The 22,251-nt window shown below is 51.0% G+C and overlaps 2 protein-coding genes across 6 annotated transcripts; one reads left to right on the forward strand and one right to left on the reverse strand.

The window, feature by feature from the left end:
• Positions 1 to 286: 286 nt before the first annotated feature.
• INKA1 (inka box actin regulator 1) lies at positions 287 to 2,187 on the forward strand. 2 transcript variants are annotated; one of them, XM_049862644.1, is made up of 2 exons: positions 287 to 582; positions 1,336 to 2,187. In XM_049862644.1, exons 1-2 carry the CDS (start codon positions 373 to 375, stop codon positions 2,143 to 2,145), a joined length of 1,020 nt encoding a protein of 339 aa, XP_049718601.1. In that variant the 5' UTR covers positions 287 to 372; the 3' UTR covers positions 2,146 to 2,187. The 2 variants fall into 2 exon arrangements, with proteins under 2 accessions (XP_049718601.1, XP_049718602.1); XM_049862645.1 differs by having other exon boundaries at positions 447 to 529.
• A 160-nt stretch (positions 2,188 to 2,347) lies between these two features.
• On the reverse strand, positions 2,348 to 10,930 carry UBA7 (ubiquitin like modifier activating enzyme 7). 4 transcript variants are annotated; one of them, XM_049862639.1, is made up of 24 exons: positions 10,729 to 10,930; positions 10,479 to 10,647; positions 10,249 to 10,383; positions 10,007 to 10,113; positions 9,614 to 9,704; positions 9,384 to 9,510; positions 9,087 to 9,181; positions 8,847 to 8,993; positions 8,324 to 8,494; positions 8,018 to 8,125; positions 7,780 to 7,860; positions 7,546 to 7,701; positions 7,299 to 7,464; positions 7,020 to 7,225; positions 6,858 to 6,922; positions 6,584 to 6,767; positions 6,424 to 6,498; positions 5,992 to 6,175; positions 5,436 to 5,518; positions 5,069 to 5,161; positions 4,790 to 4,981; positions 3,184 to 3,276; positions 3,003 to 3,103; positions 2,348 to 2,565 (listed from the first exon to the last, which is right to left on the reverse strand). In XM_049862639.1, exons 1-24 carry the CDS (start codon positions 10,782 to 10,784, stop codon positions 2,436 to 2,438), a joined length of 3,015 nt encoding a protein of 1,004 aa, XP_049718596.1. In that variant the 5' UTR covers positions 10,785 to 10,930; the 3' UTR covers positions 2,348 to 2,435. The 4 variants fall into 4 exon arrangements, with proteins under 4 accessions (XP_049718596.1, XP_049718595.1, XP_049718597.1 ...); XM_049862638.1 differs by having other exon boundaries at positions 9,087 to 9,184; XM_049862640.1 differs by lacking the exon at positions 8,018 to 8,125 and having other exon boundaries at positions 9,087 to 9,184.
• Between the last annotated feature and the right edge of the window lie 11,321 nt (positions 10,931 to 22,251).

The following is a 22,251-nucleotide window of genomic DNA, read 5'->3' on the forward strand; positions in this document are numbered from 1 at the left end:
ACTCGGGATGCTCACTGCCCCGCCGGGCGGGCACGTGGACGCCGCGGGGGGACCCGCGCTCACGGGGCCTACGTAGGAGGGACCGCCGTCCTATCCTGGGTCCCACAGGGAAGCAGAAGCCGCCGCGGGGAAGCGACTTGCCCTGTGTCATGCGACGAACCCCGGGTTAGCTCAACCAATCAGGGCGTCGGGGGAGGGGTTCCGGGTCGGACCCCACCCAGCTTCCAGCCACAGCCCCGCCTCCCCAGGCCAGGGCAGAGGAGGGAGAGGAGGCCTCCGGGCCGCCCCGCTTGCCGGCCCGAGGGGCGGGGTCATTTCAGTCCCGCCCCGCCCCCATTGGCTAAGGCTCCGGGGGCGGGGTGCTGCTGCCAGATGTTGGGGCGGCGGCGGCGGGAGCTACGGAGAGCGAGGAGCTGCGGCTCGAGGCGGAGGGCGAGGGCCCCGCTGGCCCGCCCGCCAGGCCCTCTCTGCGCCGCTCGTGCAGCGGTTCGAGGAGAAGGGGGCAGGCCTGACAGAGACTCCGGCACGGGTATGCACAGCGCTCGACTTGACAGCTTCCTGGGCCAGCTCCGCTGGGAACTGGTGAGGCTTGGGCGCGGGTGTGGTTCGTGGGGACGAGTGGGGGATGCTCTGCTGCCGCCTGTCCCGAAAGTGGACGGGTGGGGGTTGTCCCGAGTGCCCATCCGAGGAGGGATGGGGGCGGGGCGGCGCAAATGGCCCAGATGGCCCGCGTCGGGTTTCGGACAGTTGGGAGCTGTGCTGGGCATCAGGTAACAAGCCACCCAGCTGGCCGTGCTGCCAGGACGGCGGGGGGTAGTGGTGGTGGGGGAGAAACCTTTTTTGGGGCCAGGCAGGACAAACCAAGGGACTGAAGAGGCGCTAGTGTTGTGGACTCCCCCTACCCCGGGCTGGCCTGTCCCTCTTTCCTCCACTCCTTACCTGGAAAACACTGTAACCTCCTCTGAAAGAAGCTGTGGCCTTGGGAGAGTTGAATCCCCCAAGAGCTGTGGGATGCCTCCCCCAGCACTGGGCAGGCCCTACTTCGCTGTGCAGGCCCACACCCCTGCCGGCCCGCCTTAGTGGCGGGTACTGACTTGCCTGGCCCTGCGTGCTGCAGCCTGCTGGACTGCCACCAGGTGGGCAGATGGGAGCCACACTGGCTTCGTGTGCCAGCACCCCAACACTGGCCCTGTGCCCCCCAGCAGCCTTGCCACCCAGGCCAGCAGATCTCTCCAGCTCTCCTTGGCTCTCTGTTCTCAGGGCTCGCTGGGCCAGGCAGGTAGGCAGGGCTAATAAGTGCTGCTGCTCCGACTTGTGCTCTCTCTTCCTCTGCAGCTGTGTGGCCGGGACACAGGCTCACCCCAGATGCCTGGCTCCCTGAAGCCATCCCCCAAACCTGGCCAAGGTGTGCAGCCCAGCCACCGGCTCAGGGCCTCAGATGCCTCAGAAGAGGATTCGGCCTGCTGTGTGGAAGAGGAGGATGAGGAAGAAGTCATGATGACAGGGGACAGGGGTGCAGCCTTGAGGGGCCCCAGGGAGCACACCCTGGACTGGGACTCTGGCTTCTCAGAGGTGTCAGGGAGCACATGGCAAGAGGAAGAGCTGCCCGTATTACAGCGCCCAACACCCCCAGCACGGCCCCCGGACAGCCAGCGCCTCTCAGCCAATGGCCTCCCCCTGCCTAGCAGGGCCTCTTTGGCCAGTGCACCACCTGCCCACAGACCACGGCCCAAGTCCACCCCTGATGCCTGCCTGGAGCATTGGCAGGGACTGGACGCGGAGGACTGGACAGCAGCCCTGCTGAGCAGGGGTCGCAGTCGCCAGCCACTGGTGCTGGGGGACAACTGCTTCGCTGACCTGGTGCACAACTGGATGGAACTGCCCGAGACAGCGAGTGAGGGGGGCAGTGGGGGCGGGGGTGGGCCCCGTGCCCGCACTCGGCCCCCGCAATTCTTGCTTGGCCTCTCCGAGCAGCTGCGGCGCCGGCTGGCTGGGGCACGGAGGGCAGCTATGGCGGGAAAGCGGCTGTCGTGCCCACCTCGCCCGGAGCCTGAGCTGCCTGCTGACGTCTCACGCTTTGCTGCCCTCATGAGCTGCCGCAGCCGTCAGCCCATCATCTGCAATGATGTCATCAGCTACCTCTGACCCTGCCCCCAACCTGGGGACAATAAAGGCCTTTCTCTGGACTGTCCTGGCTCCATACCCCTGAGGCTCCAGGAAGTAGCTTCAGCCCCAAGAGGCACAACTGAGTCGAGAGAACCTAAAGAACTTTTCCCGTCCAGGTTGGGGTCCCTGTCATGCCCATGTCATGCTCCATGTGTCCCATCATCCATCCTCTGCACTTAGGTCTTCAGTAAGCATTTATTGAAGGCCTGCTGTGGGCTCAGGATGCAGGTGTGGGTTTGGTAGAGCCAGGTGTCAGGGCTGCTGCCTTATCACAGCTCATAGTGCAGAGGCGGGAAAGCAGTGTCCTCCTCCTCACCCTCACAGCTCAGCTCCAGTACCAGGACCTGCTGCCCAGGCTCAGGCACCTGCCCTGTCACCCGCTGCACCAGCTCTGTCACCCTGGCGGGGGAGGCAGGGGTTGAGGGAAGTGTGTAAGTGAACAATGGCAGCCAGAGAGCAAGTGACCTGGCATGGAGTGGAGGGTGCTGGTGGGCCATCAGGAGCCCAAGCCAGGAGCCAGAGCAGCTCAAGACAGGAAACATCTGAAACTATTTTAGGAGTGGCTGGTGGGGCGGGCAGGAGGCAGGAAGCCACAGGTCCCCTGGGAGTGGGCTGTGAAGGGGGGGTTTTGCAGGGTGTGGGGGAGCTGGTGGAGCTGGCCAAGCAGGCGACTCCTTGCCCTGCCCCCAGCCCATTTGCTGGCTCCATTTGGCAAAAAAAAGTTTCAGGAAGGTGTGAGGGGCCCAGAATGGGGGTAGGAGGAGGAGAGGCCCTGTGTCCCCCACCCCCACCTCAGGGATGGTACGGGGTCTGGCTGAGCCCAGGCATGGACTCACTTGAGGGGCAAGTGCTGGGCCTGCCTGTCATGGGGCCATCTCGTTGAGTAGAGCACGGCTGGACCATACAGTAGCATCCTCACCTGCAGCCCATGTTGCTCCTAGAGGAGAGGTAAGTCAAGTGCCAGCTGGGCCAGGCCATGTCTGGCTGGGCCTGAGGGCAGGCAGGGACAAGGCATACCTGGAGATGGGCCAGCAGTGACTCTAGAGTCCTCTCAGGCTGCCCAGCAGGCACCTTCAGGCGGTCCCAGCAAGTCCACGTCAAGTGACGGAACTGGGAGGGGTAGGAAGGAGTGAGAGACCTCTTACCCCCTCACCCCCCACCCCAGTTACTAGCAGTCAATGGCCCCTTTGCTGGGGGAGGAGCAGGTCTGGTTGGGAGGCAGAAAGCAGGAGCCAGGGGTGGAGGTAGAAGGTAGGCTCTGGGCCCAGAGTCTCAGCCCCCCTCCCTGCCTGTGCTGGGGCCAGCACAGGAAACGGGGCCCACAAAGGGAAACAAGCGATCCATCACACAGGCCAGTCTTGTGTGTGTGTGTGTGTGTGTGTGTGTGTGTGTGTTGGGGGGGATGCTTCCTGAGGAAGTGGGGGCAGGGCCGCTATAGTCTCGGATAAGGCTGCTTGTAGCTGGAGGGGACAGGATGTCCCCCCCATCCTGCTCCTTCAGGGTCTTGGACTACTCATGGGCACATGGGTGAGAAGCACAATGACCACTGGGGCTCTAATGGCTCAGAGGCCCCAGCAGGGACACAGTCCATAAGGGCCTTCTCTTTCTGTCCCCTCTTTCCTCCCTATCCCAAGGGTCTTGGAGTTTTGGTGCCTGAGGCTGAGGGTAGAAGGATGGTGGGTAGCCAGGCATCAGATTAGGAGGGCCCTGCCATCCCCCCAGAAACCACACTGGGGTTAAGCTGAGATGAGACCAGAGGTGAGATGGGGGGCTCCTCCCCTCCCCTCCACCATAGACAAAGGCAGCCTGTGTGCTGCCTAGAGGCTGGTCTTTCACAAAAGGGCTCTGTGCGCTGTGCCTGGAGGGACCCCAGGACTGTTCAGCAAATCCCAGTGCCTGTCCATGACCTCTGTCCTCTCCCCTAGTGAGGGAATTCCCTCCACTCCCTCTCCTGTGCCCCAAGGAAATGCCAACTACCGCGGAGCCTAGATACAGGGTCCAGCACTCACCGCCTGTACTTGAAGGAACATACATGTGCATAAGGAACATCACATATGTACCCACATGCACACCCAGGCAGGCCCACACTGAGGAAGAGCCCTGTACTCTCACCTAGCATACAGATGTGCAAGCCTGATCCCTCCATGCCCACGTGGGCCAGGGATTCCCAGACACCCTTCCCCACCCACGCCACGCCCTCCCACCTGTGATGGGAAGGTACACATCCCCACAAGGCTGGGAGAGGCAGCCAGGGCCCCCATACCACGCGAGGAGAAGCTAGGCTCTGTTGTCTGGAGCTGGGGCCCTAGTCCCACCACTTCCCCCTCAGGGACACTCCTGAGAAGGAGGCGGGTATAGGGGGATGTCTGGCTCCACTAATGAGTTAAAGCTGCTGCTCCCCCAGACCCTAGGCTGTAGGAGGTGGGGGTTGGGGGTAGCTGACGGCTGCTTCCTGTGTCTGACAGGTCCCAGCCTGGCTTCACAGCAGGAAGGGAGCTGGAGGGAGTCTTAAGGACTCCCCCACAGTCTGGGCCCAGATGAAGGCAGGCAGCCACAGCAGGGCCTGTTTGGGGAGGTTCAGGGAAAACCCAGGACTGGAGAGGTGGAGGAAACCAGGGCTCACCGTCTGGATGGCTGGGGCATAAGGCACCCAGCGGCTGAGGTAGTTTTCAGCCAGGTGCAGATAGCTGTGCCGGAAGGCACCAAGGGGTGTCGGCCCGCCCACCACCTTATACAGCTCCAGGCCCACCAGGCCTGCCACAGCTGCTGTTGCAGTGGCAATGGCTGGGATAATCTGTCCCACGATGCGCTTGCTCTGCCAAGGACAGGAGATTCACTTCAGGCTCAAGGTATGGAATTAGAGTTTGACCCACATTGTCCAGGTCTCAAGTGGTAGGGTTACCTGGGCACGGTTGGCTGGTGGGATCCCATAGTTCTGAGCTCGTAGGCTAGCCGCTGCCACCACAAAGTCAACATGGAAATTGCTGTCATCATCCTGTGAGGCCCAAGTCACAAGTAATATTCACACTGCAACAACTGCTTCTCACAGGGCCAACTGCACAGGTCTTCACCCAGTTCTATGGTGTGAGTGCTCCCCATCTCCCCATTTATCAGGTAAGGGGACTGAGGCTCAGGGAGGGCGAGCCTCTTCCAGGGGCCCTGTTGGGAGGAGAACTCAAGCCGAAGGGCTCCAAACCCACCCTCTTAGCTCCTGACTTCCCACCCACAATCTTCCCAGCCCAGGCTCTCACACCCACTTGGGCTCCTACCTTCTCAAACAGCAGAGGCTGTAGGGGAGGGCCCTCGTTCCAGACTTCCAGGGCTTTGTGCAATTCTTTCAACTGCTCAGGGCCTACCAGGGGAGGAAGATGTTGGAGCAGTCCTTAGCCCCTCTCTCCAGCACTCATGTCTGTAGCCTGGCACCTATTCTTGATCTCTGCCAAGCCTTTCACTCAGTGCTTCCATGAAGCCCCCTTGACTGATGCTATAAACTCCTCTCCAGCAGCCCCAGCCCTCACCCGTGCATGTGCCTTGTGACTCTGTCCTCCCTGGGGGGCCATAGCTAGGGGATTTCCAGGGGCCAATGGAGTGTTTTTTATTTGCTGAAAATCTGTCAAGAGAGCTGAGGGTGCTGAGGGTCAAAGGGAGAGGACCTGCAGAGGGGCCAGAGGATGGGCCCAAGCCTAGAGAGAAGCAGGGTCAGAGGGCCTGAGAGGCAGTGGGTTGGCTGCAGGGGCCCCAGGTGCCATCTTCCTCTTCAGCACAGGCTGAGGGCAGGGTCAGACCTGTGGGTGGCAGCATAAGGGGCAGGGCAAGGGGTCTTACCAAACGTGGTGGAAGCCTGAGCTAGCTCCAGGTCACTGGCAAAGATGGGGGCCAGGTGCTGTGGACTGGGCGGTGGCAGCAACTTTAGCAGCCTCCGGAGTGCAGTCTGATCCTTTGAGCCAGGCAGCCCGTGCATCTGGGCATACAGGTTGGCAGCTGCTAGCACGTAGAAGAAGTGCATGTCCTGCAGCGAGACTCAGAGTAGGGGCAGATGCATGGGCTCCAGTGAGCATGTATGGGAACATGGGGGAGGGGAGCACCAGCCCTTTGTGGATCTGTGTGAGTGCCTGGCTCTGCTTCCCATGTGGACACCACATGTGTACAAACATGTCTCCCTCGGCACAAGTGCCTCTCTGCAGAATCTGGAGGTGCCCACCTCTCCTCTGAGGAGCCACATCCCCATCTCAGGGCTGTCCAGGGAACCCCACTCACTTGGTTGGCGTCAAACTCCAGGGGCTGAGGACACTGTTTGGAACCGGACCAGAAGGGTGTTCCGTCCTCAAGCACCTGGGGAAATAGAGGCTGTTGGCCTCAGGCTGGCCCCCTTCCTTGTCCCCCTGAGCCTTCAGCCCCCAAGCCGCCAGCTAACCACCTTATCGGGTGGGAAGCACTTCAAGAGCTGTGTAATGCTGTCATGGAAACATAGTTGCCAGTGCCCACGTGCCCATGCCACGCAGTCTTGCCAGGTCTGTGGACGCACCCTCAGGACACCCAGCACGGGCTGCAGCAGAGTCAGCACCTGCGGCCCATCCACGTCTGCCAGGGAAGTGGGTGCCCTGTGGAGAGAGGGGAAGTTTGAGGTTGAATCCTGCATACTCCGGTCCCAGGGGCCCTGGACTCCCATCCACTTCAGTTGGTGGCCTTACTGTTGATGGCACTTGATGGCCTCGGCAGACAGTCGGAAGAGCCCCTCAAACTCATTCCGGGCCCACTGTGGGGAAAGGGAAGCAAGGAGGTGTCAGGTGTGGAACAGGTTTATAGCAGAGGGCTAGGCTCGCTGGAGCAGGGGTCTCTGGGGTACTTCCCACCTCCAGAGTGTGCTCAACTGTGCTGGGGAAGAACCGCACAGTACAGACAGGGTTGGAGGCATCCTCAGAAGCTGCAGCCGAGACGGGGGCTCTGTAGGGCTCAGTCACATGGGGCACGAACACTGCAGCACTGCCCCAGGTGCCCTGGGTGCCTGCCTCCAGCAGTGGCTTCAGATAGTGGGCGCAGCGAGCAGCCACATAGCTTCCTGGCAAGGGGGGCAGAGGGTCAGAGGTGGGGCTGGCACAGCCTGGGGCTGAGTTCCAAGGCTGGGCACTCACTGGCCTGGAAACTGTCTAGGGCAGCAGCCACACCGTCCACACGGGAGAAGAAGCTGTCCCCAAAGATGTGCTCTGTGGTGCGGTCCAGCGGGTGGGTGAGCGGGGTCACCTGCAAGCCTCGGTTCAGGCGACTGGCAGCCTCTGCAGCCACCTTTGCTTTGGGACTCTGGGAAGAAGGCAGGAGGGCATTTGTGGGGGGCATTGTGGGGAAGTCAGGACATGGGTGTGGGGAAGGGCTGGCACTCACACCAATGTCCTGGGGCCTGAAGAGGAACTGACGGCTGAGGTTGGAGCGCTCTATGTGGTCCATGTCAGCAACAGTGATGCTCCCGCTGTCACTGGCCCCCAGGCCCATTAGGGCAAAGCCTTTGAGCAGCTCACAGCCAATTGCGCCTGCGCCCACCTGCCAGAGGGAGAGGCCTTAGCCCTGAGGGCCTGGACTAGCCTGCCCAGACACTCCCAACCTCACCCCCCAGCTCACCAGAAGGTAGCGCTGGCAGCTCAGCTTCTCCTGAAAACCAGCCCCAAATACTGCAATTTGCCCGTCATAGCGGCAGCTTCTCTGGGGGACACAGATGGGGGTCAGTGATGGCCACTGACCTGTGCTGAGTCTCTTTATCACACTGAGTTTTCTGGGCCAGTGCCCCAGGCCCATTCATCCTATCTCTGCCCCAGTCCTGGCCTTGGACAGGGCTTAAACCTCCACCGGCAGTTCTTACTGGAGCGCAATCCTCGGGGCTGGGAAGGGGCTCCCCATCTTCTGGAAGGCATTCGAGAGCATCAAAATACAGCCACTGGTCCAGGGGCATGAACTTCCTGGAGATTGCCTGGGGGTCGACACTTTAGCTGGGGGACCGCTACTACCTCCTCACCCCCTCAGATCCCTGCTGGAGACTGCACTCAAGTTAGTGAAGCCTCCGGGGCTGCTTTCTGGTGCTTGGCGCCCTCTGGTGGCTCTGCACAGTATGGCACCCACACTGACCTCTGTACCCTCCCCAGCCCACTCGGCCCATGCCCAAGCTCACCTTCAGCACCTCCTGGGCGGCTACTGCACCCAGCATGGCTGCCATGGGGCTCAGGTCACCGGTGCTACACATGGCGACTGCCCGTACCAGGGCCTCGTCCAGTAGCTCTTCCTGTGTCCTCTGCAATGGTCCCAGGGCCTGGGCCAGACGCACCACAGCCTCTGCATCACCCTGCAGGATGGGACACCGTGGACACGACAGCCCTAGCCTGAGCTTCAACCCCTCATAAATCCTGTGGGCAGTCATCCACCCTGTTCCACAAAAGAGGATGCAGAATATTGAGGGGGAGGGCCTGGCCCTGTTGCCTCACACACACTGAGTGTCTGTGCCGTGTATCTGCTGCTGTCATGGACCAGGCTCTGGCCTCAAGACAGTCCTTATCATCTCACTTTTACAAGTGGTAAAACTTCCTCCGAGATTCAAACTTGGATTTGTGATATGGTAATTGTCACCGCTTGGCAGGTGAGACCCCAATAAGACAGAGGCAGGGGTGGTGGGGGTGGAGGATGATGGGGCCACTTACAGGATGCCAGGGCTTGGGTGGGCGGCCAGTGCAGGCCTGGAACTCATGCAGTGCACGGAAGGCCTGATGCAGGCAGCAGGCGCGGCGGACTTCCCGGGGACTCTGGGCAACCACACGGGGCTGGAGCAGGGCTGCAGCCAGGGATTCCTGCAGAGGGTGCTCAGCTCAGAGTTAGACCCAGAATGATGTGGGCCCCGCGAGGTATCCAAGTTCCCCCATCTCAGGTGAACCTGCTCTCACATGGCTCACGGTCTTGTGTTTCTTGACTTCAGTGACAGCTCCACCACGAAGGTAACGGGAAAAGGTTGTCGTGTCCCCAACCTCCAAGGTCCCATCTTCTGGGGTATATCAAGCCTAGTCAGTATGACCCCTGACCCAGAGTAATTCCCCATGCCTTGTCCTGTCTTGCATCTGTGTCCCCGACCTTGCTCCACCAAGGAAGGTCAGGGGGGGGAATGTTCCCCCAAGGATCAGGCTATGTCTACCCTCAGTGGGGGCCTAGGCGCTGAGACTGGGGTTAGAGTGGGGCTGGCTTACCCTGTACGCGGATGGGCTGAGTACAGCCATTGAGCTCAACCATGCCCTCAATGCCTGAGAAAGTCACCAAGTCCTCGTCTTGGAAGTGGACATCAGCCTCTCTCAGGGTGACAACACCAGGAGAGCCCTGAGTAAGTGATGGCTTGTCTCAGGGGCGCCTATACCTACCTTTCCCAGGCATCGGCAGCCCCTCCCTGGGCAGCAGGTAGTGCTGACACCTCAGCACCCACCTGGGAGATGTGCCGGATGGTGGCCATCAGTGGTTCTGCCTCTGTGGGGTCCCATACAGTGAAGTTCTCACCAAAGTCACAGAACAACTGCCTGGGGCGGGGTGGCAGGGGTGACTGAGGTGGCTCAGCTACTGTGATTAAGGGTGGGGGATACTAGGGCAGGCCCAGAGGGCCAGAATTAGGAAGGGAATGCTGGGAGAGGCTTGGAAGCTGGAGGTGGAGGGGGTTACTGGAGTGGGTTTGGAGGCTGGGAAGGAAGCTGAGGAGTGAGCCTGGAGACCAGAGTCGGTGGGGGGCCGGGGAGGGAGCAATGGGACAAGCCTGGAGTTGGGGCTGGCTCTGGGACTGGTTGCTGACTTTCATGTGACAAACTGGGCAGGCAGTCTCACTCACCCCACAAGGCCTCGGGTGTCAGCCATCACAAAGCAGATCCTGTGCTGGTGGCAGAAATTGCCCACCCTCAACTGCTCCTCCAGCTCTGAGGTAGTCAGAACCACCACCTGGGTGGGACTTTATAATCAGCAGGGCCAGAACCACTGCCCAGCCCTCTCTGGGGTGGGCTTTTGAGGGCAGGATTAGGTGGAGGATGGAGAAGGGGACTGGGCCAGCCTGGAGAGTGGGGGTGGGGGGGTCACCTGGAAGTCCAGCAGAAGGTCCTCAGTGATGGCGCCTGTGTGGACACAGACCTGGACGGCTCCATTGAGCTGAGACACAGGCTTTTGAGAGGCCTCAGCCCTGCTCTTCCCCAAGTCTTCCTCTGAAAGGAAGAACTAGGGAGAAGGCCAGTCCGGCCTGAGCAGGGAGACCCCTCTTGGGCCCTGCCCCTATTCTGGGCTGGGAGCCCACAACTCCCCAGGATCCTCACCTGGGCAGTCAGGTCTGACCAGCAGGTGGGGTGGGGGTCATGTAGAGTGAGGCTGCCCACACCCATCAGCACCAGGTTCTTCGCCACCTCAGCCCCCAGGCCCCGCAGGCCTGACAGCAGGACCTTGGCTCCCTGAATCCTCTGCATGGCCTCTGAGCCCAGTACATACCTGTGGATGGGGAGTAGGAGGGCAGGTTGGAAACCAGAGATAAGAAAGCCACCCCACTCCCCACCCCACCTCTGGCCTTACAGCTGCCGTGAATACAGTTCCTCATCCAGTAACTTGGAGGTCTCTAGGATGTCCATCCTGAGGTCCAGGTTAGACAGTGGGCTGTAATGCTCACAGGCAGGGCCTCTGTCTGGGTGGTGGTGCCAGCAAGGACTAGTGCAAGCAAGCACCAAGGCCAAGGGAGTGAAGGACACTGCTAGTCACAGCTCTTTTTCTGGCTCCTCTGTCATTTCAGGGAAAACAAAAGTGAAACTAAACTCTTAGTCGGCTGCTGGCCCTGCTCCAGATATTGGGCAACCCACTCTGACTTCAGCAAGTCTTTGCAGCCCTAGGGCTACACAGGCAAGGTGGGACAGAGTTTCTAGGTCCCTTTGGCTTGAGAGAGGAAGTGCCTCTCATGGGGAGGGGCAGAGCCATGGGAAGGGCCTATGTGGGCCAGATGGGGCCATCTCCCATGGCTCCACAGGTGTCCCAAACCTCCAGGCTCCTATCCCCTGCGGCTGCCTCTGTCTGAACGGACTTCCTGCCCACAGAGCCCTGGTAAGAACTCCCTCATCCTGGGGACTTGATGACCTGCTGCCCACCACACAGAGGCAGAGGCAGAGCCAGCCCCACCCCAGTGGTAGTGGGGGTTTCTGGGGTTACACTCTCTCACCCTCAGCCCCGAAACTGCAGACTCCTGGAGTAGCCTAACGTCTTTGGGAGCATCTGCCCAGCCCTGAGCCATCTCCTCAGGGAATCAGATTACCACCTGCCCACAGCTGCCAGACCAGGGTAGATGACAGCCCTTGGTGGGCCAGTCAGGGTGTTCCACCTGGGATGAGCCCCAGGCCTCCAAGGTGACGGTTGGTCTCTGAGTGCTGGATGTGAAAGTGGGAGGTATGGAGTAACTGCATTACCCTGTATCCTTATTTTTTTTTTAACTTTTTGTTTTGAAATAATGGTAGGCTCAGGGGAAGTTGCAGAAATAGTACAGAGAGGTCCTGTGTACGAGTGTCCTTTTACTTGGGGTCAGTTTTCTAGAGTGTGGGCCACAGCTTCCCAAACACTCCATAACAGCTAACACAACAGCTAACCTCTACTAAGCGATGGTCACGTGCCAGATGCTGTCATAAGTTCTTTTGTGTATAAACAACGTTTTAAAAAAATTTTGGTAAAATTTATGTAACAGAAGTCCATTTTAAAGTTATAATTCAGTGGTTTTTAAATATTCACAATGTTGTGGAACCATCACCACTATCTAATTCCAAAACATTTTCATCGCCCCAAAAAGAAAACCCCGTATCCATTAAGCAATCACTCCCCATTCCACCCTCCACCTAGCCCTTGGCAACCACTAACCTACTTTCTATCTTTGTGGATTTTCCTTTTCTAGATATTATAAATAAATGGAATATGTGGCCTTTTTTGTCTGGCTTCTTTCATTTAGCATAATGTCTTCCGGGTTCATCCCCGTTGTAGCATGTATTAGGATTTCGCTGCTTTTCTTTTCTTTTTAAATAACAGTTTTATTGAAATATAATTCACATACTATACAACCCACCCATTTAAAATGTACGGTTCAATGTTTTTTGGTATAGTCACAGATACGTAAAACCATCACCACTGATAATTTTAGAACATTTTCGTCACCTCAAGAAGAAACCCCATGCCCTTTAGCCATCACTCCTCTACTCTACTATAGCCCTGGCTCTAAGCAACCACTTTCTACTTTCTGTCTCTATAGATTTGCCTATTCTGGACATTTCATACAAATGGCTTCTTTCAGTCAGTATACTGTTTCCAAGTTTCATCCATGTTGTAGCATGCATCAGTACTTTTTTAACGGCCAAATAATATTCCATTGTGTGAATGTAACACATTTTGTTTATCATTTATCAGTTCATGGACATTTGAGTTGTTTCCACGTTTTGGCTATTATAAATAATGCTGCTATGGACGTTTCTGTACAAGTTTTTGTGTGGACATAAGTTTTCTTTTCTCTTGGGCAGATACCTAGGAGTGGAATTGCTGGATTGTATGGTAACTCTATGTTTAATTGTTTGTGGAACTGCCAGCCTGATTTCCAAGGTGGCTGCACCATTTTACATTGCCACCAGCTGTATCTGAGGATTCCAATTTCTCCACATCTTGACAGCATTAACCTCTTTTTGACTGTAATCACCCAGTGGAGGTGCAGTAGTAGCTCATGTGCTTTTCATTTGCAATTCTCTGATGACTAATGATGTTGAACATCTTTTCACATGCTGTTGGCCGTTTGTATATATTCTCTGAAGAAACGTCTATTCAGATCCTTTGCCCATTAAAAAAAATTATTGCGGTAAAAAATATGTATAACAATAGCTATGTCCCTCTGAGTCCCTGGTTTCAATTCTTTTAGATATGTATCTAGGAGTAGAAGTGCTAGGTCATATGGTAATTCTGGAGCCCTGGTGGTACAGCGGTTAAGAGGTATGGCGAGTTACGGCTGCTAAGCGAAAGGTCGGCAGTTGCAATCCACCAGTCGCTCCTTCGAAACCCTATGGGGCAGCTCTACTCTGTCCTACAGGATCACTATGAGTCGGAATCAACTCGACAGCAACAGGTAAGGTATGGTAATTCTGTGTTTAGATTTTTGAGGAACCAACGAACTGTTTTCCACTGCAGCTGTACCATTTTACATTTCCTCCAGCAATGCATGAAGGTTTCATTTTCTTCACTTCCTCACCAACACTTGCTGTTTTTCATTTTGCTTTGTTGTTGTTTTTTCTTTTTTTAATAAAAGTCATCCTAGTATATCTCATTGCAGATTTGATTTGCATTTCTCTAACAACTAATGATATTGAGATGTTGAGCATCTTTTCATGTGCTTATTGGCAATTTGTATATCTTCTTTGGAAAAATATCAACTTAAGTCCTTTGCACATTTTTAAATTGGGTTGTTTGTGTTTTCATTGTCAAATTGTAGGAGTTCTTTATATAGTCTGGATATTAGACCCTTATTGGATATATGATTTGCAAATATTTTCCCCCATTATGTAACTTATCTTTTCACATTATGATATTGTCCTTTGATGCACAAAGGATTTTAATTTTAAGGAAGCTTAACTTATCTGTTTTTTATTTTGTCACCTGTGCTTTTTGTGTCATATTTAAGAAACCATTTCCAAATCCAAGGTCACGTGTCTTCTTCGAAGAATTTTATAGTTCTAGCTCTTAAATTTAGGTCTTTGATCTATTTTAAGTTAATTTTTGTATATGGTCTGAGGTATGGGTCCAACTTGATTCTTTTACATGCATATATACAGTTGTCACCTTGTTTTTCGCCAATGCCTTCAGAGCAGCTTGGACTTCTTCCTTCAGTACCATCGGTTCCTGATCATATGCCACCTCTTGAAATGCTTGAACATCGACTAATTCTTTTTGGTATAATGACTCTGTGTATTCTCTCCATCTTCTTTCAATGCTTCCTGTGTCGTTTAATAGTTTCCCCATAGAATCCATCACTATTGCAACTTGCTTGAATTTTATCTTCAGTTCTTTCAGCTTTAGAAACACCGAGCGTGTTCTCCCCTTTTGGTTTTCCAGCTCCAGCTCTTTGCACATGTCATTATAATACTTTACTTTCTCTTCTGGAGCCACCCTTTGAAATCTTCTGTTCAGTTCTTTTACTTCATCAATTCTTCCTTTTGCTTTAGCTGCTTGACATTTGAGAGCAAGTTTCAGAGTCTCCTCTGGCATCCATCTTGGTCTTTTCTTTCTTTCCTGCCTTTTCGATGACGTCTTGCTTTCTTCATGTTTGATGTCCTTGATGTCATTCCACAACTCGTCTGGTCTTCGGTCACTAGCGTTCAATGCATCAAATCTATTCTTCAGATGGTCTCTAAATTCAGGTGGGATATACTCAAGGTCATATTTTGGCTCTCGTGGACTTGCTCTGATTTTCTTCAGTTTCAGCTTGAACTTGCACATGAGCAATTGATGGTCTGTTCCACAGTCGGCCCCTGGCCTTGTTCCAACTGATGATATTGAGCTTTCCATCATCTCTTTCCACAGATGTAGTCAATTCGATTTCTGTGTGTTTCATCTGGTGAGGTCCATGTGTAGAGTCGCCGTTTGTGTTGGTGAAAGACGGTATTTGCAATGAAGAAGTCGTTGGTCTTGCAAAATTCTATCATTCAATCTCCGGCATTGTTTCTGTCACCAAGGCCATAGTTTCCAACTACTGATCCTTCTTCTTTGTTTCCATCTTTCACATTCCAGTCGCCAGTAATTATCAATGCATCTTGATTGCATGTTCGATCAATTTCAGACTGCAGCAGCTGATGAAAATCTTCTATTTCTTCCTCTTTGGCCTTAGTGGTTGGTGTGTAAATTTGAATAATAGTCGTATTAACTGGTCTTCCTTGTAGGCGTATGGGTATCATCCTATTGCTGACAGCGTTGCACTGCAGGATGGATCTTGAAACGTTCTTTTTGACGATGAATGCAACACCATTGCTCTTTGATTTGTCATTCCCAGCATAGTAGACTATATGATTGTCTGATTCAAAATGGCCAATACCAGTCCATTTCAGCTCACTAATGCCTAGGATATCGATGTTTATGCATTCCATTTCATTTTTCACAGTTTCCAATTTTCGTAGATTCATACTTTGTACATTCCAGGTTCCAATTATTAATGGATGTTTGCAGCTGTTTCTTCTCATTTTGAGTCGTGGCACATCAGCAAGTGAAGGTCCTGAAAGCTTGACTCCATCCACGTCATTAAGGTTGACTCTACTTTGAGGAGGCAGCTCTTCCCCAGTCATCTTTTGAGAGCCTTCCAACCTGGGGGGCTCATCTTCCAGCACTATATCAGACAGTGTTCCGCTGCTATTCATAAGGTTTTCACTGGCTAATGCTTTTCAGAAGAAGACTGCCGGGTCCTTCTTCCTAGTCTGTCTTAGTCTGGAAGCTCAGCTGAAACCTGTCCTCTATGGGCGACCCTGCTGATAGCTGAATACCGGTGGCACAGCTTCCAGCATCACAGCCACACGCAAGACCCCGCAGTACAACAAACTGACAGACACAAGGCTCCAGGAATTGATGGAATATCAATTGAGATGTTTCAACAAACAGATACAGCACTGGAGGTGTTCACTCGTCTTTGCCAAGAAATATGGAAGACAGCTTCCTGGCCAAACAACTGGAAGAGATCCGTATTTATGCCTATTCCCAAGAAAGGTGATCCAACCAAATGTGGAACTTACAGAACAATATCATTAATATCACACGCAAGCAAAATTTTGCTGAAGATCATTCAAAAACAGCTGTAGCAGTATATCAACAGGGAACTGCCAGAAATTCAGGCCGGTTTCAGAAGAGGGTGTGGAACCAGGGGTATCATTGGTGATGTCAGATGGATCCTGGCTGAAAACAGAGAATACCAGAAGGATGTTAACTGGTGTTTTATTGACTATGCAAAGGCATTCAACTGTGTGGATCATAACAAATTATGGATAACATTGCAAAGAATGGGAATTCCAGAACACTTAATTGTGCTCATGAGGAACCCTTACGTAGATCAAGAGGCAGTTGTTTGGACAAAACAAGGGGATACTGATTGATTTAAAGTCAGGAAAGGTGTGGGCCAGGGTGGTATTCTTTCAGCATACCTATTCAGTCTGTATGCTGAGCAAATAATCTGAGAAGCTGGACTATATGAAGAGGAACAGAGCATCAGGATTGGAGGAAGACTCATTAACTACCTGCATTATGCAGATGATACAACCTTGCCTGCTGAAAGTGAAGAGGACTTGAAGCACTCACTGTTGAAGATCAAAGACCACAGTCTTCAGTATGGATTACACCTCAACATAAAGAAAACAAAAATCCTCACAACTGGACTGATGAACAACATCATGATAAATGGAGAAAAGATTGAAGTTGTCAAGGATTTCATTTTACTTGGATCCGCAATCAACAACCATGGAAACAGCAGTCAAGAAATCAAAAGACGCATTGCATTGGGTAAATCTGCTGCAAAGGACCTCTAAAGTGTTGAAAAGCAAAGATGTCACTTTGAAGACTAAGGTGCGCCTGACCCAAGCCATGGTATTTTCAATCGCATCACATGCATTTGAAAGCTGGACAATGAATAAGGAAGACTAAAGAAGAATTGATGCCTTTGAATTGTGGTGTTGGAGAAAAGAATATTGAATATACCATGGACTGCCAAAAGAACGAACAAATTTGTCTTAGAAGAAGTACAACCAGGATGCTCCTTAGAAGCAAGGACAGCGAAACTGCTTTGGACATATTGTCAGGAGGGATCAGTCCCTGGAAAAGGACATCATACTTGGGAGAGTACAGGGTCAGCGGAAAAGAGGAAGACCCTCAATGAGGTGGATTGACACAGTGGCTGCAACAATGAGCTCAAGCATAGCAACGATTGTGAGGATGGCTCAGTACTGGGCAGTGTTTCATTCTGTTGTGCATAGGGTCGCTATGAGTCGGAATCGACTCGATGGCACCTAACAACAACATCCAGTTGTCACAGCACCATTTGTTAAAGAGACAATCCTTTCCCACTGAATTATTTTGACACCTTGTCAAAAATCAGTTGACCAAGTCAACAGTTACTCAAAAGCAAAGACGAAAGGGTAATGAGACCGGAAAACCAGATTACTGGAAGCAAAACATCCAGAGAGGAATTAATGAGAATGTTAACACATTGTGAAAAAGGTAACCAATGTCTGACAAATTGTGTAGTAATTGTTAAATGGGAACCTAATTTGCAGTGTAAACTTTCACCAAAAACACAATAAAATATTTTTTAAAAAAATCAATCGACCATATAAGCAATGGTTTATTTCTGGGCTCTCTATTTTATTCCATTAGTCTATATGTCTATGCTTATGCAAGTACTATATTGTTTTGATTACTGTAACTTTGCAGTAAGTTTTCAAATCAGAAAGTCTGAGTTTTCCAACTTTGTTCTTCTTTTACAAGATTCTTTTGGCTATTCAGGGTCACTTATAATTCCATATGAATTTTAGGATGGGTTTTTCCATTCCTCACACACACACACATTGAGATTTTGATAGGGATTGCATTAAATCTTTGTATTGCTCTGGGTAGTACTGTCACTTAATAGTAAGTCTTCCAATCCATGTACATGTGATGTCTTTCCATTTATTTAGCTCTTCTTTAATTTCTTTCAGCAATTAAAAAACAAAACAAAACAAAAAACTTTATTTGATAACCAGCTCTTAGTTTTCATCTACATTGACTGTAGGTTTTTGAAAGTGGTGACAGGTATGTAGGTAACCAATGTATAGAGCTTGTTTGGTGAATCTTCATCCTCATTATGTTTTCTAAATAACATACACAGATATGGTATAGGACATTCCTTATTCCTTTGGCCCAGACTGCTTTGTTAAGCCTAGTGTCAATGTGTACATCTGGTGTTCCCATCTCCTTCATGGCAAGTTTCTTGATATGCTTGAGTACTGGATAAGCACACTTCCTTTTTTTTCTTTACTGTGCTTTAAGTGAAAGTTTACAAATCAAGTCAGTTTCTCATACAAAAACTTATACATACCTTGGTATGTACTCCTAGTTGCTCTCCCCCTAGTGAGACAGCACACTCTTCCTCTCCACCTTGTATTCCCTGTGTCCGTTCAACCAGCTCTTATCCCCCTCTGCCTTCTCATTTCACCTCCAGACAGGAGTTGCCCACATAGTCGTATGTGTCTACTTGAGCCAAGAAGCTCACTCCTCACCAGTATCATCTTCTATCTTATGGTCCAGTCCAATCCCTGTCTGAATAGTTGGCTTTGGGAATGGTTCCAGTCCTGGGCTAACAAAGGGTCCAGGGACCATGACCTCTGGGGTCCCACTAGTCTCAGTCAGACCATTAAGCCTGGTCTTTTCTGAGAATTTGAGGTCTGCGTCCCACTATTCTCCTGCTCCGTCGGGGATTCTCTGTTGTATTCCCTGTCAGGGCAGTCATCGGTGGTAGTCAGGCACCATCTAGTTCTTCTGGTCTGGGGCCGATATAGTCTCTGGTTTATGTGGCCCTTTCTGTCTCTTGGGCTCTTTATCTTATGTCTTTGTTGTTCTTCATTCTCCTTTGCTCCAGGTGGGTTGAGACAAATTGATGCATCTAGATGGCTGCTTGCTAGTGTTTAAGATCCCAGATGCCACTCACCAAAGTGGGATGTGGAACGTTTTCCTAATACATTTTGTTATAAGCACACTTCTTTTTTTTTTTTTTTAAATAATTTTTATTGTGCTTTAAGTGAAAGTTTACAAATCAAGTCAGTCTGTCACATATAAACTTATATACACCTTACATACTCCCATTTACTCTCCCCCTAACGAGTCAGCCCGCTCCCTCCTTCCTGTCTCTCCTTTCGTGACCGTTTTGCCGGTTTCTAACCCTCTCTACCCTCCCATCTCCCCTCCAGACAGGAGATGCCAGCACGTCTCAAGTGTCCACCTGATACAAGTAGCTCACTCTTCATCAGCATCTCTCTCCAACCCATTCTCCAGCCAGTCCCTTCCATGGCTGATGAGTTGTCTTTGGGAATGGTTCATGTCCTGGGCCAACAGAAGGTTTGGGGACCATGACCGCCAGGATTCTTCTAGTCTCAGTCAGACCATTAAGTCTGGTCTTTTTATGAGAATTTGGGGTCTGCATCCCACTGTTCTCCTGCTCCCTCAGGGGTTCTCTGTTGTGCTCCCTGTCAGGGCAGTCATCGGTTGTGGCCGGGCACCATCTAGTTCTTCTGGTCTCAGGATGATGTAAGTCTCTAGTTCAAGTGGCCCTTTCTGTCTCTTGGGCTCATCGTTATCGTGTGACCTTGGTGTTCTTCATTCTCCTTTGATCCAGGTGGGTTGAGACCAGTTGATGCATCTTAGATGGCCGCTTGTTAGCATTTAAGACCCCAGATGCCACACTTCAAAGTAGGGTGCAGAATGTTTTCATAATAGAATTTATTTTGCCAACTGACTTAGAAGTCCCCTTAAGCTGTAGTCCCCAAACCCCAGCCCTTGCTCTGCTGACCTTTGAAGCATTCAGTTTATCCCAGAAACTTCTTTGCTTTTGGTCCAGTCCAGTTGAGCTGACCTTCCCTGTATTAAGTATTGTCCTTCCCTTCACCTAAAGCAGTTCTTATCTACAATCTAATCAGTAAATAACCCTCTCCCACCCTCCCTTCTTCCCCCCTCTCGTAACCACAAAAGAATGTGTTCTTCTCAGTTTATGCTATTTCTCAAGATCTTATAATAGTGGTCTTATACAATATTTGTCCTTTTGCATCTGACTAATTTCACTCAGCATAATGCCTTCCAGGTTCCTCTGTGTTATGAAATGTTTCACAGATTCGTCACTGTTTTTTATCGATGCATAGTATTCCATTGTGTGAATATACCATAATTTATTTAACCATTCATCCGTTGACAGATACCTTGGTTGCTTCCAGCTTTTTGCTATTGTAAACAGTGCTGCAATAAACATGGGTGTGCATATGTATTTTATTTTTTGATGCTATTGTAAATACAGTTGTTTTCCTAATTTCTTTTTTAGGTTGTTCATTGCTAGTACAGAAAAATACACCTGATTTTTGTGTTTATTTTGTATCCTGCAACTTTGATGAACTCATTTATTAGTTCTTACAGGTTTTGTGTGTGTGTGTGTGTGTATTCTTTAGGGCTTTCTATATATAAGATCATGCTATCTGTGAAAAGAGATAATTTTACTTCTTTTCCAATTGGGTTATCTTTTTTTTTTTCTTGCCTAATTGCTTTGGCTAGAACTTCCATTACTATGTTATACAGAAGTGCTGCTGAATTTGGTTTGCTAGCATTTTGTTGAGGATTTTTGCATCTATATTCATAAGGGATATTGGCCTTTTTTGTAGTGTCTTTGGCTTTGGTATTAGGGTAATGTTAGCCTTCATAAAGTGAATTAGGAGGTAGTCCCTCCTCTTCAATTTTCTGGAAGAGTTTGAGAAGGATTGGTGTTAATTCTTCTTTAAATGTTTGGTAGAATTCACCGATACCATCTGGTCCTGGACTTTTCTTTGTTGGGAGGTTTTTCAGTACTGATTCAATCTCCTTGCTTGTTAAAAGTCTGCTCAGATTTTCTTTTTCTTCTTGAGTTCATTTTGGTCATTTGTTTGTTTCTAGAAATTTGTTGATTTCATCTGAGTTGTCCGGTTTGTTGGTATACAATTCCCCATACTATTCTCTTAAAATCGTCTTTATTTCTGTGAAATCAGTAGTAATATCCCAACTTTCTTTTTCTAATGTAGTGAGAAATTTATTAGTTATGATGAACTTTATGTCATACATTTGATTTTATTCTACTTTAGATGAAGGTTCACAGAAGAAACTAGTTTCTCACTAAACAGTACATACATTGTTTCATGACGTTGGTGAATAAGCCCATGACATGTCAAGACTCTCCCTTCTCGACCCTGGGATCCCTATTACCAGCTTTCCTGTCCCCTCCTGCCTTCTAGTCCTTGCCCCTGGGCTGGTGTGCCCCTTTAGTCTTATTTTGTTTTATGTGCAGCCTGTCTAATCTTTGGCTGAAGGGTAAACCTATGGAGTGACTTCATTACTAAGTTAAAAGGGTATCTGGGGGCCATACTCCCAGGATTTCTCCAGTCTCTGTCAGGCCAGTAAGTCTGTTTTTTTTTTTAATAATTTTTATTGTGCCTTAAGTGTAAGTTTACAAATCAAGTCAGTCTCTCACATAAAAACTTATATACACCTTGCTACATACTCCCAATTACTCTCTCTCCAATGATATAGCCCGCTCCCTCCTTCCACTCTTTCTTTTCGTGTCCATTTTGGCAGCTTCTAAGCCCCCCTATCCTCCCATATCCCCTCCAGGCAGGAGGTGCCAACATAGTCTCAAGTGTTCATCTGATCCAAGTAGCTCACTCCTCACAAGCATCCCTCTCCTACCCATTGTCCAATCCAAGCCATGTCTGACCAGTTGACTTCTGGAATGGTTCCTGTCCTGGGCCAACAGAAGGTCTGGGGGCCATGACCACTGGGGTCCTTCTAGTCCCAGTCAGACCATTAAGTCTGGTCCTTTTTTTTTTTTTTTTAACTTTTATTAAGCTTCAAGTGAACGTTTACAAATCCAATCAGTCTGTCACGTATAAGTTTACATACATCTTTCTCCGTACTCCCACTTGCTCTTCCCCTATTGAGTCAGCCCTTTCAGTCTCTCCTTTCGTGACAATTTTGCCAGCTTCCCTCTCTCTCTATCCTCCCATCCCCCCTCCAGACAAGAGTTGCCAACACACTCTCAAGTGTCCACCTGATATAATTAGCTCACTCTTCATCAGCATCTCTCTCCCACCCGCTGACCAGTCCCTTTCATGTCTGATGAGTTGTCTTCAGGGATGGTTCCTGTCCTGTGCCGACAGAAGGTCTGGGGAGCATGGCTGCTGGGATTCCTCTAGTCTCAGTCAGACCATTAAGTATGGTCTTTTTATGAGAATTTGGGGTCTGCATCCCACTGTTCTCCTGATCCCTCAGGGGTTCTCTGTTGTGTTCCCT

This window comes from Elephas maximus, chromosome 20 (genome assembly GCF_024166365.1).
Source record: "Elephas maximus indicus isolate mEleMax1 chromosome 20, mEleMax1 primary haplotype, whole genome shotgun sequence".
Classification (NCBI taxonomy): domain Eukaryota; kingdom Metazoa; phylum Chordata; class Mammalia; order Proboscidea; family Elephantidae; genus Elephas; species Elephas maximus.

Coding starts and splice junctions, on each gene's coding strand:
- UBA7 (XM_049862638.1), bottom strand. CDS start 10,784: ATGGACATCCTAGAGACCTCCAAGTTACTGGATGAGGAACTGTATTCA. Junction 10,384..10,478: donor GGTCAGACCTGACTGCCCAG/GTGAGGATCCTG, acceptor CCTTCTCCCTAG/TTCTTCCTTTCAGAGGAAGA. Junction 9,185..9,383: donor TCAGCCCATCCGCGTACAGG/GTAAGCCAGCCC, acceptor GATATACCCCAG/AAGATGGGACCTTGGAGGTT.
- INKA1 (XM_049862644.1), top strand. CDS start 373: ATGTTGGGGCGGCGGCGGCGGGAGCTACGGAGAGCGAGGAGCTGCGGC. Junction 583..1,335: donor GCCAGCTCCGCTGGGAACTG/GTGAGGCTTGGG, acceptor CTTCCTCTGCAG/CTGTGTGGCCGGGACACAGG.